The sequence below is a fragment of the Gobius niger genome (assembly GCF_951799975.1).
Source record: "Gobius niger genome assembly, chromosome: 7".
NCBI lineage: Eukaryota > Metazoa > Chordata > Actinopteri > Gobiiformes > Gobiidae > Gobius > Gobius niger.
Window position 1 is genome coordinate 17,204,875 of NC_136858.1, and position 13,848 is coordinate 17,218,722.

Below are 13,848 nucleotides of genomic sequence, written 5' to 3' on the forward strand. Positions count from 1 at the left end.
CGCTAACGCTCCAAACGCACCCTCAATCTCCCCTCCGCCGAGCCGCGTATCCAACTTTTCCGTTATGTATTTGGCTTTTCTATTTCACTTTAATAGGGCAGGAATCGGCGACATAGCCTTTTACAGCCTCTTGGCACCATTAGAGAGGCCGCTGTCATCCGGATTATTTATGAATAACTATTTCATGCTTACTTACATTTGCTGCTTATTTTCCCCCAGTGTGACCTGCAGCAGATTTGGCCCCATTTCCAAAGCCTTAAAGCCAATTCTTTATGTCTAGAGGGTCAGGCCTTCTCGATTGAGTCAAGATTGAAACAGCAGAGTGCAGTGAGAAAGGTATGGCATAAGGAAACCAATGCTCTTTTATTGTGCAGAGGCCCATACAGAGTGGAGGGGAGACAGTGAAAGGGGGAAGGGTATGGGCTTTGGGTTCGTACACATTCAGGGACATCTGCACAAATGAATGGTCATGCAAACCAACAAGAACGGCGTATGGCTATAATCCTAAGAAAATGGTGCTTTAGAGATTTTCCATACCACTGCAGGGACTAGTTGTCTTTCATTGTGTATCCCTGCGGTTACAGTGAGGAAATGTCCATCCTTCCTCAAGGCTAAGAAAGGAGATACAACAGGTCGGTATTGCTTCTACAATGTGACTCTGAGGCCATATTAAATAATCCATGCAGATATTGACCCTGTGATGTTTTTCTTCTTTCCATAATGTGCACATTGTAGCAAGAGTTTTCAAAATGTTGTCATGTTGGTTGTTTATATGCTCAGATTACTACTTTTTGCACCGATCCTGTTGTAATAGTTTCTCTAACCTATACCTCAAAACGTCTCCCTTGAGCTGACAATCTGGACATTGCTTTTTGCAGGAAGTGCAACCGGACAATGAAATTGTGTTCTGGTGTTAGTCCTGAGCCGCTACGACAGAGCCGCGCCACCACTGTGGGTCAACCTGACCAGAATGTTTTTGGAAAACGTAGCACCCGAAAAAAAAAATAGCTCACTGCCTTCAGTCTCTTCTGATCCTCCGGTTCCGGTGCAACGCCTACTGGGTTTGTCACTGTTTCAGAGCGTGGTGTCCTGCACTGGTCAGCTCCACCTCCTCTTTCCTCTTCATCCTGCGCAGCTCCCTCCGATCCACAACAGTTATTCACCATCTTCTGGAAGAGCTTAGCAGTTAATCTGTTTTATTCTCCAGTGAACGTCCATTAGCCAGAACAATAGAAGGCATGTGTGGCTAAGCTGTGAGTCCTGTCCGGATACCTCCTCTTTTGTTCCTTTTTTGTTTCCTGTAGTGACTCTTGTGACGCCTTCACTGTGCTTCAGGTGTTGAGGGATCTTGGTGCCTCTAGCTAGCTGTTTAGTTTGCTTTCTTTAGGACCATCATGGACTCTCTGCAGTAAAAGAAAATCAGCGGATCCTCACAAAAACATGGTCAAGAGCGCTTGCATTTGTGCTTTAGTCAAAAGGACAAATGCTTTAAAATATACAATATAACAACAACGCCTAGACTGTGTATATTTTCCCCCCCATTAAAAACAGCATTACTGTTCTTATTGCCTGGACAGATGACACCGATATGTAAACCTTTGCAGCCTCTGTCACTCAATGGCCCCTTTTAAAAAAAAAAAAAAATAATTATATGGGAACCACTTCTGGACAACCTGCCTCTGGATTTGTTTTTTTGTTGTTGATGTTTTTAATTGACTCGTGTGTGTGTTGTCAAATGTTCTCAAAGTTCAATAGAATACTGTTTCAAAAATGCATTTGGCAGCAAAGTCGGGTAACGGAAGTTGTGGAGTGAAAGAGGCCACAAACATCCAGTTTCAGACAACACTGAGTCAGCAAATGGCAATAAACTCAAAAGATCGTAAAAGGACGCCGGCCCTAAATCTGTACATTTTTATATTCCGTCCAAAAACATGTCACAAAATGTTGTCTCCGCCTGTGTTTTACAAGTAATGCGGTAACTTCTTCCTCCTTGAGCAAAATCATATCAATCAGGATAAGCAGGGCAGTCACGTTGCGGGTGTGCATCTATACTCATAAGCCCGTGGTGTATGAGATGGGCTGTTTCACTGGCCATTACACACAGCTAAACACACTTTTGATCCGCCTTGGCCCGGTCTCCATACAGTGACCCTAATAAAGCGTGGCGTGGCCGGGCAGGTTTGTCACTGTCACAGGTAAATGATGTAATTAATGAGCGCCAAGCAGCATAGATGGGAAGCCGGTCGCAGTAGCCTTTAAACACCTCTTCAGATGACTGGCTTTCGGGAGGCCCAGCTGGACACGGCCCCACGGATCGATACAGGGGTCACAGGTCAGTCAAGCCTCCCATTATGGCGGAGGAGGCGGCCATCATCATCGTCTGGCTAACAATGCCTCAGGGACATGGGACTGCTGCTGGTCCAGTAGAGTTAGAGGCACGACTTTAGCTTTACATTTTGGCATGTTTTGGGGATTTGTGCATTTCAGGGACGTTATTTTTTTTCCTGTTATGGACTTCATTTTGAGGACATTTGACCTTTTGTGAATGTTCTGCAGGCAATTTCACCTGACTTGAAGCTGACTTGTATGTGTTTTATTGAATCCACAAAGTCACCTGTGCATTTTTGAGTTTTGTGGACTGAACAGAAGAATAACATAAGGATCAAAGGACTGTAGGGAATCAAGGGAGTAAACTGATTAGGGAAACATTATGGAAATGAAAAATAAATGCCGGCTCTTTTCATAAACAGTGGTTTGGTTTGGTTTGGTTTGGTTTGGTTTGGTTTGGTTTGGTTTGGTTTGGTTTATTAGTTTACTCCAACAGGGACAATGTGCAAAAGTTTCCATCTGCAATCCCCTGAGCAGGTGAATTACAATACAAAATGTGCAATATAAAATGTATTTAACCACTCTATTAATGCATTAATTCAACCAGTCACCCGTTACAGCCATCAGTCCACATATAATCATGCTAAAAGTACGGCAATAAAATATCACTAAAGGTCATATTTACATTCACAGTTATTTATGCTGACATGACTGGTTTTCCAACAGCACTTTCCCTGTTTTGTGAGAGAAGACCTTCAGGTCTAAGGAAAGTTTCAGACTCTGTGGGAGTTTGTTTGATTCTTTGATGTCTTAGGCCTCACTCTGCAGTCATTGCGACTGGTGGGACTGGAGCTCCTATCATCTGAGCTGGGCAAATGTTCTCAGCGGTGGAGGCACAGTATTATTCAAATTTTTAAAAACTAATCGCATATTGCCGTACATAATTAAATGATTTAACATGCTCTATTTTCCAAGAATCAGACAATGATGGTATCTCAGTGGCCTTTTGTCTAACACTTTAACATCTTGATTATATAGAGATTTTTTAGAGCTTTATCATTGCCTCTAAGTACATTTTTGCAGCATCATGAGTCGGTGTATTCCTCCACTACTTTTATTTGACTCTGGCTTACATAAATGCATGGGAAGGAGGACTTCAGTTTTTGAGTTTTGGTAAAATACATTGCTACTGTTTTATTTACATTCAGTGTGAGTGAGGCAGAGGAAAGCCAATTTGAGATGTTTCCCATAACACTGGTTAGTTTATTAGCTACACTGGTCGCATCACTTCCATGCACGTAAACTACAGTATCGTCCGTACATCTGTATGTCCACCTCACCAAACACTGAAGGGAGATCATTTATGTAAAGTGCGTACAGCAATGGTCCAACAACAGAGCCTTGTGGGACACCCATGTCATTAGCCTTTGATGTTGAAAGCTTACTTTTGACTTGAATGCCCTGGACACGGTCACTGAGACATGATTCTACCCACTGCAGTGCTCTTGGAGACAGATTGTAGTTGCTCAACAGAATGGTTGACCGTTTCAAACGTCTTGCGATCTATTTTTATCTCCCCATTCCTCCTTTAGAACCTAGATTCCTGGGTTCGTGCATCGATCTTAGTAGTTCACTTTATGCAATACATGTAAATGCGCCACTCCGGATTGTAGCTTTGGGCTAATATCCACCCGTTTATTAAACCTTCCCAAAAATACAATGTTTAATTTGTATTTACACGTATCACTTTGAAAGCATTGATGCATATATTTGAGGAGTATGAAGCTTCCTGTCTCTTAGCAATAATACAACATTTTTCATACTGTAAAAACATTTCAACATGTCATGAAAAGGAAAATGTGAATCATCTTGTGTATAGTTTTTTAGTAACTTCTTATACAATACCGTAAACCATACAGAATCCTCATGGCATGAAATTAATCTCCTGCAAAATGTCCACAATGTCAATTAAAAGAAATCCAATAGCGTATATGGTTACATAATACCCAGATTTAGTGTACACATACAACTGCTGACGATGTCCTTTGCTACACTATAGACACACCACTAGCTGTGATGTGGCCTGTACAGCACAGTGACACACAGTAGATCCTCACTGTGTGACAGGATCCCACTGATGTTAAGGATACCTCCGCTGATGCACTATATTATCTGCTATGGACAGGCCAATCCATTAGCGGGCCTCTCCTGTGCGCCACTGAAATGCTCGTATTAGGCCAACTGTAGGTTTGGAGGCATCATTCAGAACAATGAGCTATAGCCAGATAACGACAAGCTAGAAAAATGCCCCCACTTTTCAGGCTGTACAAATGACGTTTGGCCACAATAACTCATAACTGGACACTTCATTTCAAGTCGGGGGGAAGCTAGCCGGGGCCAGTCAAAAGCTATTATACCATCCTCTTTATTTGTGGCCCGTGGTTTTGGTAGGCACGCCGTCAAATAAATACAGCTAAAATGCCACTTCAGTCAAAAATATTGTCCAATTCGTTCTCTGTGGCGACCCGGTCCGGATGGCAACCTGAAGCTTTAAGAGTCAGGTGGGCAGACAGTAGGCATCTATCAAGCGCCAATGGCACCAGGACTAAGCAGGAGATATATGTATGCGCAGGTGAATGGCCAATGCTGCAGATCCCTGGCAGCCATTCTTAAAGCACTCTAGTCAAATGAATTGATTACCAATTTATCACCATAGACTTGCTTGCTTAGAGGAATAATCACTCACCAATAAAGAAGAAATGGCTATGAATACATTTCAAGGGTGACAATCTTTGAAGAGTAATAGTATAATTTGTCACTTGTGACAGTGGGTGTGATTGGCCGCAGTATTTCAGTGCAGTGCAATATGGGACAGGGTTTGAGAACGGATACGGCAGCGCGTGTTGGGATTTGAGCGGCGCTTTAATGCGGTAATAAGGCAGTCATGGAGAAGCCGCTGACTTCCGGAGGTGACAGGGGGTTTATTGTGCATCACCTCATAAAGCCCCATCATATCAGTAATATCACATAGGTGTTAAGCACTCTCCACTGTGATGAATGAGGAGATCCCATCAGAAGACAGGTGTACACTTTGACAGCAGAGATTTGGAGTTTTTTGAAAAGACAAATAAGACTTTCCTCTCTGTGCTGAAGTGAAACATTTCTCTCTCTGCTCCTCCAGCTCAGGCCGTAGTCAAACATAGGTCAATAAAATGTCTGACTGTCCGTTGAGTTTCCACATCTATCAAATGATGAAAGTTTGTCTTTAAGGGAGAGATAGGATTCAGTCAAGAGAGAAAGAGTGGGCTCTTTGAACGACGCACGCAGGAAATTAATCAAGGAAATGGGTTTTTTGGTGGTGCCTATATCACATCTAATCTATCCTTTGTCCGTGTGGAGCCGTCTCCAAGCCTCACCAATCAAGAGCAACACGCTGGCTTTATGAAAAGGCACTTGTTCCCTGCATAATTGGGGGGTCTCATTGCTGAGTTAAATGGGAGGAGGAGACAGAGGGAGGGCCAGTCTTGTTTGCCAATGTAAAGTGTGATCCAGATAATAGCATTCTCATCAAAGGCAGCAATTACATTCATTACATTGGCACAAGGTGCGCCTGCAAGGAAATTAAGTGGTGAGAGGAAAGAAAAGCTTAATATATACCTCCTTTATCCCACCTCCACCTTTCAGTGCCTGCACCACGTGGAGCGACAGACCTCCGAAAGAAACACTGTCAAGAGAAGAAGAATAAATCTCCTCCAAGCCCCCCTTCACCTTTATCCCTCCAAGAGCCTGCTGCTGTTACTATGGCTGCACTTGTGTGGGATTAAAAGGGCTTTTTAGAAGGGTAATCTCTAATGCAGCCAACAAATGACACCAGGGTCTTTTAGAAAGTGCTTAAAAACCTGCCTTAAATTAAATCCTCGTTTCCTTCCCAAAGGAGGAGCAAATGAATTGTCTTGTGTGTGGTGTTAAACTACAAACAGGCAGCAAATCAAGCGCTTAAGAGGACAAGGGAACCTTTTCATCCATGCCCTTTTCAGATGTGAGCCAGAGCAAGTGGGTGACACTGCAACCTTCTTCAAGACAGGTGTTGTCCATGGGCCCGGCCTATACGCACATTCAAACAGTCACAATCTGGGTCTGGCTGTTTTGAGTGTAAATTACATTATAATGGGATTAGCCTATGTCCAATTTTTTTTTACTGAAATCAGAAACTTCAAACTCATGTTGTTTTATGTTCTTTGTGGACATATTAAATTAGAAATAGATTTGCATATCTAAGTTCAACAAATAAAAAGCACAGTAGACAATATCCTATACATCAATGTACAGTCTAAATGGCAGCTCAAGTAAGTGCAACTACGGTGTAAGTTTAATTAATACTCTGCCCTTTACCAAACAGCTAAACACCTCACACGTCATTAATGTAAAATTATATTTGACCAGTTGGGAGCGTGGTATTTCAAAGGCAATAAAGTCAAAATTTCAGATAACAAGATAAATAGAACATACGATTATTGCTCAAAGATTTATACGATTGCAATTACACTACAACCATTGAAATGAATGGGAGGCGCAGGGAAAGGCGCACTTTGTCTTTTACCGGTGACAAATCATTGTGTCTGGGGGTAAATTATTCAACAGGATCTGGCTCCAGTGGAAACCTGAGCATAATTAAATTGCAATAAAATAACATTAGTGTGGACAGGCTGTTAGGAGGTGGTGTAATTGGCTGCTCCTGTGGTCATGGTTCAAATGATGAGGTCGACTGTCATGTGTCCTGTTTGTCTCTTACAGGACGTCCCAAGGGAGGGACAGGTCAGGGCTGGTTTACACTGACGTCTGGGACAGTGTGGAGGTGTAGAGACTGTTGCCACTTCAAGGTAAAAAAAAAATCAAAAGAATAAATACCAGCCTGCATCCTATCTTGGCATATTGTAAATTCGAGTAGAGCACTGTAATAACGCGACTGTATGAGACAAGAATAGATCAATGTGATTTAGCAGTGGTGTGTTGGCGCCATCTAGTGTTCGAATTGCGTCATGGTTCTATAAAACAAAATAATAAAGCTCATATGGGGATGGGGAAGGAAATAGAAACTAAAACATTTCATTATTTACCACTAAGCTCCGTTTAAAAAAAAAACCTGGCATAAGTAAGACAAATAATAGTTTGATGTACAAAGTGATTTAAAGGTGTGTGTATAAGATTGCCACCGTGAAACATAAATTAATATTTTTTTTCCATTACAGTATAAGCTTTAATTTAATTGCAGCACCATTTTTACATTTAATCTAAATTTGACATGTTTAGGTTATCAACTCTAGTCCCTCGCTGCACAATTCCGGTTTGATTATTGTATAGAAATAAGTTGTGTCTTTTTTGCACAATAAGTACCCCGTGTCATTAAAAAAACAGGTTGCATTGCTTGTTACAGTAGAAGTTCAGGAGTAGTTGGTTACTGCAGTAACTCCTGGCTGCTGATAGTACCAGTCGTAATTTGGTAAACGGATACAGGGGCCTCACTCAACCTGGCCATTTGTCATCCACTCTTCAGTGGCTTTCCTACAACTCTGACACAAATGGGGTGATGTGATCTCACCAAGTGCCTACTGTTAAATTATTGATTATGATAAAACATGAATGAGTCAATAGGTTCATGAAAGTAAGGCAATTGTTGTGCCTCATTTGCCACTTACATGTAATTGCAAGAGTGCTTGTCCGAGATATTAGGAGAAGCTATCAGTTAACATCATTTGTGGCAAGTGTTAAAAATTAAAGATTTACATCAAGGTGCAGGGAAAAGACACATTTTCATGTGCCAGCAAATCGTGTTCAGAGTAGGGCTTCTGATTGTACAGTAATGCTTGAAGTCGAGATACTATGGGATGGAACCATGTAAGGGAGTGACAGTGGCTCTGGTGGTAGACTCTTGCTGTGTAGAATCTTATCAACGAAAGATTGTTTGAATCCTGGCTTCCAGATACAGATGGACAGAATGGTAATGGCGAACCAATTTGTCCACCATTGCGGTGGTGGACAAAGAGCAGAGGAAAGCTGTTGTGGTTGACATAGCAATACCAAGTGATTGCAACATCAGGATAAAAGCATGAGAAACTAGAGAAATACCAGGGGCTCAGAGAAGAGTTGGAGAAGGCCTGGTGGGTGAAGGCGTCCCGTGGTCGTTGGGGCACTCGGGGCAGTGACCCCCAAACTGGAGGAGAGGCTACGGCAGAAAACCTCTCTGTAGACCCATCTTTTCAATCTGAAACAAGAAATGAAATAATCATACATTTATCTTAACATATCTGTATATGTTAAGATTAGGTACAATATAAACTATATACAGTGGGAACCAGATGTTTACATACACTTTATAAAAAAACACATTTGCATTTTTTTTTTCTCACTATCTGACATGAAACCAGAATTAACTTGAACTTTTTAAGGTCAATTAGAATTTTGTAAAAAAAAAAAATCTATTTGCTAAATGCCAGAAGTGAATGATAGAATTTTCTACATGGTTATACTACTTGTACAAAGCCAAAAGTTTACATACATTGCATTAATTTTTGGTAGAATTGTCTTTAAACTGTATATTTTGGGTCAAACGTTTAGGATGTCCTTCCACAAGCTTCTCAAAATAGTTGGCAGGAGTTTTGGTCCATTCCTCCAAACAGAACTGGTGCAACTGAGCCACCTTTGTAGCCACCTTGGGTGCACATGCCTGACAGCTCTGCCTAAACATTTTTCAACTGGATTGAGATCAGGACTTTGTGATGGCCACTTCAAAACTTTGTTTTCCTTAAGCCACTTTGTCACCAGTATTGGCAGTTTATTGGCAGGGAAATATTTAGGAGGATCCGGAAAAAAATGTATCTGATATAATGGTGTTTAATGAGAGTGTTCCGGCAAATGTTTTGGCCTGTTCCCCCAATCTATCACATCAGACCAAAAGTGTTCCTGAAAATACAAATTTATAAATTAAGCACTGCATATAATTGTTGAACCAATGTACCTGGAATCTTCAAGTGTCTTGAAATTGCACCCAAGGATGAACAGACTTGTGGTTCCAAGGTCATGACATCGTCATCTGGGCTTTTCCAAATTGTTTAGGTATAGTAATTTTACTTCTCACTTTGTAAAAAAATAACAAAAACATTTCTAAAAATATCTCTCTCTCATTCTTCTGGCATTTAGCATTTTTTAGTTAATTTTTTTTTTTTATTCTAATTGACGTAAAAAGTAAAAGTTAATACTATTATATCTATGTACTGCACAGATAACAGAAAAGATACTGCACAGAACCTTCAAGCTCCCAGGACCTGAGCTCGGAGGAAAAAGAGACCGCCGGCGTTGGGTGAGGAAGAGTATATACTTCTTAAAGTAAATTTAGATATAGAAAACAAGAGCATCATTGTTTGGAATAATGTTGTTGAAGATGCGATAAAGCGGTAATGTCATAAAATAATCTGACAGTGATATAATGTAGGAACCTTATTGTAGGAACCAATGTTTAGAGGAGGAACATTTGTGCCGATGCACTCGTACGAACTTTAACCCCAACTTAACGGGATATTTTGTTTTGATTTAGGCCTGTGTAAAAGCTTGAAAGGTTTGGGGAATTGCTTTATTTTATTATGTCTTTGGTTTCCGTTTAAAGGTATCAATGTTCAGTTGGCTAGCCCCAGGGCCGTGTGGATTTTGAAGTTGCTTTGTCCAGAATAAGCTAGCATTAGCTACTAGCCTAGCTTTGGTAGCGTTGGTAACAACCTGAAGATGAAGAGAAGGTGTGTGAGAGCCAGCGAAAAGACTTCGCATTGCACGTATTGATTTTCAATCACTTTGATATTGGGAATTTGGTTGATTACAAGTGTGTCTGCGCAACGTAGAAACATCTCATCATCTCTTTAGTTTTTACAAACGGTGAGTACAAACTGATGCTGCAAGTGTTTTGCTTCTTGTGTTTGTATTTACACTGTGCTTATGAAAGATGTTATTCATGCTTATGCCTCAAACGAATGTCACTCGTTTAGGTTCGCATCAGTCTGCATCAATGGGGGAGGAAAAGCCAGACACACTGGACTTTGTGAAAGATTTCCAGGAGTACCTCAGTCAACAGACTCAGCACGTCAACATGATTTCGGGCTCAGTGAGTGGCGTCAAGGAGGCAGACGAGCTACCAGCTGGTAACTATGGTCTCTAAACTTACTATTCCCAATATAAGCAGTGTCTGACCGCAAACACTGCAACATTGTGTTGACAACGTGAATTGGGAATTGTATTTCTAATATAGTTCAGACAAATGTTATGTTTCATAATTAATATAAACAGTTCATCATATATTTTTTTCAGACTGCACTCAGAATGGCTTGGAACATGCCTCTGTGGATATGTCTTTAGAGGATAGCTCAGGGATCTTGGTGGATGGATTTGAGAGGACCTACGATGGCAAGTTAAAGTGTCGCTACTGTAACTATGCCACAAGAGGCACAGCACGCCTAATTGAGCATATTCGAATCCACACAGGTATGTTAAAATGATGTTTGAACAGCGATAGACCCGTATATTCAGTCAATCTTGACATTTTGTCTCTTTGAAACAGGAGAGAAACCTCACCGTTGCCATCTTTGCCCTTTTGCCTCAGCCTATGAGCGGCACTTAGAAGCCCACATGAGGTCACACACAGGAGAGAAGCCGTACAAGTGTGAGCTGTGCTCCTTTCGTTGCAGTGATCGCAGTAACTTGTCTCATCATCGACGCAGGCGACACAAACTTCTGCCAATGAAAGGGGCTCGCTCCCTCTCTCACAAGAAGATGTTGAGCGTCTTACAAAAGAAGGCCAGTTCACTAGGCTATGGTCGCCGGCTGCTCATCAACTTCAGCCCACCTTCTATGGTTGTACATAAAGCTGATAATGTTAGTGACTATTCGCATGAGCTGCCACATCTTCGGCAGGAGGCTTATGACAGCCAGAGTCGGCCAGTTGAGCAAGGGTTATCTGTGAACCAGAATCACCACCATCATGACATGGTCATGGAAAATCCACTGAACCAGCTGTCTACTTTGGCCGGACAACTGGCCAGCCTTCCATCCGAGGCCCAGTCACAGGGGCCTCTGTCTCCTGGAGCAGAGTCTGTTGTGGATGAGAAACCTTTTCTCGTCCAGCAGCCTCATCCTGCAACAGCTCCAGTGGTTGTAACTGCGAGTATGGCACATGCTTCATCTTCTTCACCAATTACTCCAGAGCCTCGTGCCCCTCCTCACAGCAACTGCAGTCCAGGAGGAGTACCCTGTAGTGAGCACAGCGGGCACAACAGTACCCCCAGCATTTCCAACAGCCAACCCAGTACTCCAGCTCCTGGCCTGTCTGCTCCCCTGCAGGACCCACATGTGCTGCATCACTGCCAGCACTGTGACATCTACTTTCCAGACAACATTCTTTACACTATCCACATGGGCTGTCATGGCTATGAGAACCCTTTCCAGTGCAACATCTGTGGCCACAGGTGCAGGAGCAAATACGACTTTGCCTGCCACTTTGCTCGAGGACAGCACAAGCAGTAGAAGACAAACTGTTCAGACTCCGCAGTTGTTTATTCATTTTTATTTATTGGTCTTTAACTTGGCCTTGATGTAGCTTAGCCTTTTCACATTGTGCTTTTCCAATACACACACTGTGTATTTTACAATCACCATTGGAGTGTTTCATTCAAGGTGCAACGTGTTGCATTTGTGGATCTGTTTCCTGAGAATACTATATTCAAACTTGCATTTATTAAATGTATTTATCCATGCATAACTAACTTACTCACATTTAAAGTTCAAGCTTCTAACTTATTGTTTGTCAACATTGTATTGATTGAGAACAAATTCTTCCTAATGCACCTTTTAAGAAGGAACAGTGTTTTTAGCTCGAGAATTTACTTTGGTGTGGCGCTATAGACATCTCATTACCATTGCTGGGATTTTCTTTGTCATAGTTTAATCTGTTGTAGAAAAATGCAGCATTCACTAAAGGTCACACCCAAGTCAATTTTTGAGGTTACTGGTACAGAAGTAGGACATATTGTTCTAATACTTATGAAAGTGTCTAAGGTGATCTTTACTTCAGCTTTGGTTAAAGTTGATAAGACATTTGAACACAGTGTAGCATGTGATTTCATCCGGATGACTGAGAATCTTGACTTTAAGCCTTTTTGAAATTATTTCAGTGCTTAATGCACAGTTAATGTTTTTGTTACAGTGCCTATAGAACATCACTTTTAATCTGTCCTTGTTTCAAGCACAAAACGTCCATTGTTTTGGTGATAAAAGGCTATTTATGGATAGCAAATGTCTGTTCTCTCTAACCTGACATGGTAGTTTTGCCATTCTTTTGGTTTTTAATGCTGCTAAACTTAAACCGCTTAAACATATTTTTCACTTTTTAGAATATTTTATTTTTTAATATCATAATGTTGGATACCTCTTTCACCTATATGTTGAAATTGTATGTTGTCCTCTTAGTAGCTGAGACAGAAGCACCTTGTATTGTGTCTCCTGTGAAAACCTTCAGAATTGCCACGTAGCGTCAGGGTTGCCATGTCTTCGCCTGTGGTCACTCGCGCCAGAATTTGTGGAACCCTGAATTTTTCTGAATATTTACTCAGTATTGTATTGGTTTGATAGTTGTTATGTGTCAAAGCATCCAAATTATGTTGCAGTGAGATTGCTAATTCACAGGGTGTCTTTAAAACTGTACTATATTGGACCAGATATTCGTCTCGATGCCTATGATTGAGACATCTCATACTGACTGCCTTATGTTCGCACATTGTGTTGTAGTCGACTAGATAATAATGAATGTTGATGCCTTTTGGCAATCCTCTTTCCCTCTGGGATTAGAAACCTTTTTTGTGGAACTGACTAACTTAATTTATAAGTAAAGTGTTTTTTTTTAACTCATTGGCTGTTCTTAATTATTTTAAAATAGAAACTGGAAACAAAACCTAAGGACTCTAGAAAGTCAGCAGTTCAACTCCATATACATTAGTCTGGAAAAACTTCATCAATAGTAATATGTTCAACCGGCTGAAATAAAACAAAACACATGTTTGTCTTTTAATAATGCTTTTAATCAGGTAGTTAAGTAATGAGAAAATAAGTGTGATGATTAGATGATTAAATGATGTTCAAGGGTTAGCCCCAAGCTAATCCTTGGTCTCCTGCTGAGCCTCGGTCTCCTGCTGAGCCTCTTCTGCCCCTGTTTTCTCTGGCTCTGTAGAAAAAAAACATAAGCCTGATCAAAGTTTAAATGAACCTCAAACTTGTGAGAGCAGTAAAAGCGCTGCTCACCCAGCAGCTGGATAGGCCCCAGCACCACAGTTTCACTCTCATGCTCAGATCCCAAGTCTCTGGCCTTTCGCCTGTTGCAGCCGCGTCTACAGCGGGAGTTGTAGTCAGAGGCGGGGCAGATCAGCACCTTACACTGGATGTACACGTGCTCAGTGGCGCGCAGAAACTGGAAGGCCTTAAATCTGA

The 13,848-nt window shown here is 41.4% G+C and overlaps 1 protein-coding gene across 1 annotated transcript; it reads left to right on the forward strand.

Moving 5' to 3' along the window:
• The first annotated feature begins 9,880 nt into the window (after positions 1 to 9,880).
• ikzf5 (IKAROS family zinc finger 5) lies at positions 9,881 to 13,220 on the forward strand. Its single transcript, XM_079559570.1, has 4 exons — positions 9,881 to 10,251; positions 10,362 to 10,514; positions 10,681 to 10,854; positions 10,931 to 13,220. The coding sequence occupies exons 2-4, from the start codon at positions 10,382 to 10,384 to the stop codon at positions 11,890 to 11,892; spliced, it is 1,269 nt and encodes a 422-aa protein (XP_079415696.1). The 5' UTR covers positions 9,881 to 10,251; positions 10,362 to 10,381; the 3' UTR covers positions 11,893 to 13,220.
• Positions 13,221 to 13,848: the final 628 nt, after the last annotated feature.

Coding starts and splice junctions, on each gene's coding strand:
- ikzf5 (XM_079559570.1), top strand. CDS start 10,382: ATGGGGGAGGAAAAGCCAGACACACTGGACTTTGTGAAAGATTTCCAG. Junction 10,515..10,680: donor GGCAGACGAGCTACCAGCTG/GTAACTATGGTC, acceptor TATTTTTTTCAG/ACTGCACTCAGAATGGCTTG. Junction 10,855..10,930: donor GCATATTCGAATCCACACAG/GTATGTTAAAAT, acceptor TCTTTGAAACAG/GAGAGAAACCTCACCGTTGC.